Below are 4,759 nucleotides of genomic sequence, written 5' to 3'. Positions count from 1 at the left end.
TTTTTTTTTTTGTTAAAGATGAAAAAACACCAGTGCAATCAGTAAATGCACTCATTAAAAAAATTAATAGTCTATTATGATTTAATATTGCCTTTTCATACAGCAAACTAGCACAAGGTTTCCATGTTGACCAGCTTTCTCTCTCTCATTCAACCTGTTCACGTCTGCTTCTCTCTGCTCTTACAGGGCCCGGGGCCGTGTACGGTGGAGTGGCTTCTCTGAACGGCCGTTTATCAGGAGTCGGTCTGTGGTTCTGCCTCTCCATCTCTGTTCTGATGAAGGTCTAAAACTTTCTCACTTTGGAAGGAGTCTTTAAATATGAACCCATCACTGTGAACAAAATGAAATTATGCATTAATCCAGGAGCCATTGCTACATCACTCGGTCATTCCTTCCTATTCCCATTCACGCCCGGTCGCATATCACCACTTCACTTCTCCCTCCCGTCGCCAACGATGGTCACCTTTCGTCCAAACCTGATATGTGATGCAAATGATGTGAACGACAAGTGTAATGCCAGTTGGGTGTCTCTTGATGTGCGTGCTGGACATGCTGGTTGTAAAGTGACGTGTCGATGATGATGGTTGCGATGTTCGCGATGGTTGCGATGAAGCTGTTTGTGGCAGTTCACCAGCGGGCCCGTCGGCCGTTGATCCTCGGATCCTGACGCAGAGATCTGAGCTGAACGGTGGTGCATTCTGACATGAGTAGCTACTATGAATGATGTCAAACCACATGTTTTCTTTCTAGCAAGGAGGGCCGTGTCATCTCGGCCCTTTGTTTGCGTTAGTTTGGGCTCTGGACCCAAAGCAAACGCCTGACCCACACGTCCAGCCCTCATATTGTCCTCAGTCTGTCCATCACTCAGATCGTCGGTCCTTCACACTCAATGTAAATATATATGCAGTAGAGACCCCTCATTCCAGCGGCAAAAACTACATTTCCCATCAGCCTCTCTTTTTCAGCTTTTCGGCTCGGAGGATATTGCTGCCTTTAAGTCATGATGGAATTATCATATTTGCGAGATTTACAACCGAAATGTCATTATTAGCCGAGAATCATTGGTTTTGATTATAAGAAGTTTAGTTTGTACACATTTAGTGTTATTTTCTTGTGTTTGATAGGAAGTTAAAGAGAAATTATTTAAAGTACTTTTCAAACTCATTGCAAAGTATAGAAAATAGATGTAGTGTTGGAAATTAAAGTATTTGGACACGTTTTGGTTGTCAAATGTTAGTTAATAAAATAAACTACAGCTGTAGATGTCATTCATCCGCTAATACTCATTTGTAACGTGCAAATATTTAGAAAATTGAGAGAGTGCAACTTTTCAGAATTATTTTAATGCATCATTGCAACTCTTAAGAGTGCAACTTTTCAGAATTATTTGAATGCATCATTGCAACTCTTAAGAGTGCAACTTTTCAGAATTATTTTAATGCATCATTGCAACTCATAAGAGTGCAACGTTTCAGAATTATTTGAATGCATCATTGCAACTCATAAGAGTGCAATTTTTCAGAATTATTTAAATGCATCATTGCAACTCATAAGAGTGCAACATTTCAGAATTATTTGAATGCATCATTGCAACTCATAAGAGTGCAACTTTTCAGAATTATTTAAATGCATCGTTGCAACTCATAAGAGTGCAACGTTTCAGATTTATTTGAATGCATCGTTGCTACTCGTAAGTAGGAACTTTCCACAAAGACTTGAAGGCAGCAGAAGTTTCTGGCATCTCCTGGCCTGAAACGGTTCATTGACTTCTTGTTGCTTGTGGATAGCATGTACCGGTTAGAAATGTCCCTCTTGTGACCTCACTTCCTGCACCAACCCCGTTTTAACCCCCTGCACTGTGTACATTTTAATCTGCAAGGTTAACTGCTATTACTTTTTTGGTGTTAATAATGATTATAATGATGATGATGATGATGATGATGACAATGTTAATAAGTATTTGAATAAATATGATAGTAATTCCATGTGAGAAAAAAAAACGTCAGAGCTGATCACAAGCCATGTGTGTGAAAATATTTTGTACTAAAAATCACTGAATTCATCGAACAGCAAAAAGAAAAAAAAAACTTTTTTTGAAGTATTGTGCTCTGTTTTACCATGATTAACTTTTTTAAAGCAGAAGTAATTTGACCAAGTCGACTCATCCATAAAAGAGAGCTATCAGTGAAATGTCAGGACGCTTACATGCTAGACGGATCCATTTTGAGCATGTGAAAATTAGACTAATATACAGTGCACCATCGCTTTTCCAAACCATTGCATTCATCCTTTGTCTTTGTCATGCCCCATCTGCATTGAACTCAGTGCATTTGCATTGTAAACTCTAGCATGTAGGCGTCCTAATATCATTTCAAATGTGTACTGTATTTTTTTTTCCAATGCTGTTGATGACTGTAATGTATGATATATTCTGCAGTAATGATGTAATGCTCATGTCTGCCTCGATAACATAACCAAAACCCTCAACCCATTCTGCGTTTACGTACACGTCGACATGTTGGTGCAACGCTGAGTTCCATTCAGAGACGATTGTGGGATATATTCCTATGTAATATCACCAACTTCCTGCAAAAATGCATGCATTTACTGCATGTATTATGCTTGGAAAATGACATACAAAGAAACAATTTTTTTTTTTTTTTTTTTGTCGTCGACAGTCTTCTCGCAACCAAATTGCGATGCTATGCAATGCTAGCATTTGTTCTGTAGGTGTGCAGTTAACAGACAGGACCATTCAGTGTGTTTTATGCATATTTGCTAAACATTTTTTACAGAGCCGTGGACATGACATGCAGGAAAAATACATATATCGTGGCCACGAATTAAGAATTAATTAAATTTATTTATTTATTTTATTTTTATTTATTTATTTTTGTAAATTGTGGCCACACTGTACTAATTTGTTCCCTCGTTTTAGTAAATCGTAGTCACACCATACTAATTCATTCTCTCAATTTAGGCGTTTTAGTAAATCGTGGCCACTTCGTAATAATTCGTTCCCAGGTTTTAATAAATTACGGCCATGTCGTACTAATTCGTTGTTTTAGTAAATTGTGGCTACGTTGTACTAATTCATTCCCCACATTTTAGTTGTTTTAGTAAACTGTGATCACGCTGTAGCCTACTAATTTGTTCCCTAGTTCTAATCATTTAGTAAATCGTAGTCACAGTGTACTAATTTGGTCTCTCATTTTAGTAGAAATCGTGGCCATGCCGTGCTAATTCGTTCCATTGTTTAATTAATTGAATCTAAACTAGGCAACAAATTAGTAGCAACATGGCCATGAATTAAGTCGTGGGAACAAATTCTTAAATCATGGCCACGATTTAACTAAAACGAGGGAACTAATTAAAACAAGGGAACTAATTTTTTATTTTGTGTCCACGATAAACATACTTTTGTCCCCATGTCATGTGTGGGGCTAAGTAATTATCCTCTACATCTCCCTGTGAATTTCTGCTCAAATTTCCAATTTGCACGTCTGACTTGATGTTGCATTCCATTGCTCTTTTCCAAGTAGGAAGTTGGAAAATCCAACAGTCAGAGCGGAATGGAACACAGTACTAGACTCTGTGCGCCGCCTCTTTTTTTTTTTTTGTTCAGAATCAGATTACCGGGAGATAAAGGTATAATTAACCAGCGACTGCGACTCGCTAAGCAAGCGGAGCGTCGTATTCTCTCTGTCCACCATCTGGTGAGCAGCAGAGCTCATAAATCAAGCTCATTCCAGGCGCTGACAGAATCCTCCTCAAGGACAGCTGTGCCTTTGAGTCTCGAGCCCGATGTGGAGTCCGATCCCCTACAGGCTAATTAAACGCCACTTAAGAGCACACGGCAAAGAGGCTTTGACGTAAAGCAGTGGTGCGCAACTGAATGCGCTGCGGCCGCTGCGCTGCTTTATGCAACCATTCACAATGACCCTGCATGAGCGCTGACCGTTCAGTTTGCAGTGTTAATGCTGTATATACTATAATACGGTAATGTTCTCCCTGAATATGTGCTCCATTATTGCATTTCAGCCAGCAATAACCCCGGTATAAAAACGAAACCTATTTAAAGTCCAATTTAAAGTCTGACGGCCACTATGCTGTTATTAATGAATGCTGAAGACCGTGCATTTCGTACGCTGTGCACTGATGAAAGGTATTGCATACTGCTTAGTGGCCACAAAAAGTATTTGGATGCTTAAATGACACTTAAAGATATGTGATTGTCTTTGCATTAGAAAATATCAAACGTAATGCCATTTGTTTTTAAGAAATTACAAACAATTACAAACCACAGCTGTGGTTGCCGGAATTTTATCGTAAAAAATACAGTAGCAAAGTTTCAGTTTTACGGTTTTAACTTAAATTTTAAACCAGAATTTCATTAACTGATATAATGTTAATATACCATCCTATTGAAGTACTGAAATCTGTTTTGTAACTTTGTAATACACTGATAACCACCAAATGCAGGCGGTGATGAGAAAGTCACATGATGAACCAAAGCCCATCACAAGCAGCTTTTAAAAAATAACATATATAGAAGGTGCACAGTGTCATTCACACAAACACTAAACACCATCATGGTGAGTAGGGGAATTTACCATTAACCATTTAACAGGTTTTTACTGTAGCATTTTTACAGTCTTTTACCCTTTAAATTCACGGTCATTTTTTACAGTGTATGTAACCCTCCTTCCCTGAAGGAGGGAATGGAGACGTCACGTCAGATGACCGACGAATTGGGATC

General features: G+C 38.6%; 1 protein-coding gene across 1 annotated transcript in view; it reads left to right on the top strand.

The window, feature by feature from the left end:
* LOC107733024 (igLON family member 5-like) overlaps positions 1-1,336 on the top strand; it is a 42,055-nt gene extending 40,719 nt beyond the window's left edge. Inside the window, exon 8 of the mRNA XM_016544533.1 lies at positions 187-1,336. Coding sequence (XP_016400019.1) covers positions 187-287 — 101 coding nt within the window. The 3' untranslated portion in view covers positions 288-1,336. The remainder of the gene's footprint in view (positions 1-186) is intronic.
* The last annotated feature ends 3,423 nt before the right edge of the window (positions 1,337-4,759 follow it).

Source organism: Sinocyclocheilus rhinocerous, unplaced genomic scaffold (genome assembly GCF_001515625.1).
Source record: "Sinocyclocheilus rhinocerous isolate Xijiao unplaced genomic scaffold, SAMN03320098_v1.1 scaffold3174, whole genome shotgun sequence".
Taxonomy (NCBI): Eukaryota; Metazoa; Chordata; class Actinopteri; order Cypriniformes; family Cyprinidae; genus Sinocyclocheilus; species Sinocyclocheilus rhinocerous.
This window is presented reverse-complemented; position numbering and strand designations above follow the sequence as displayed.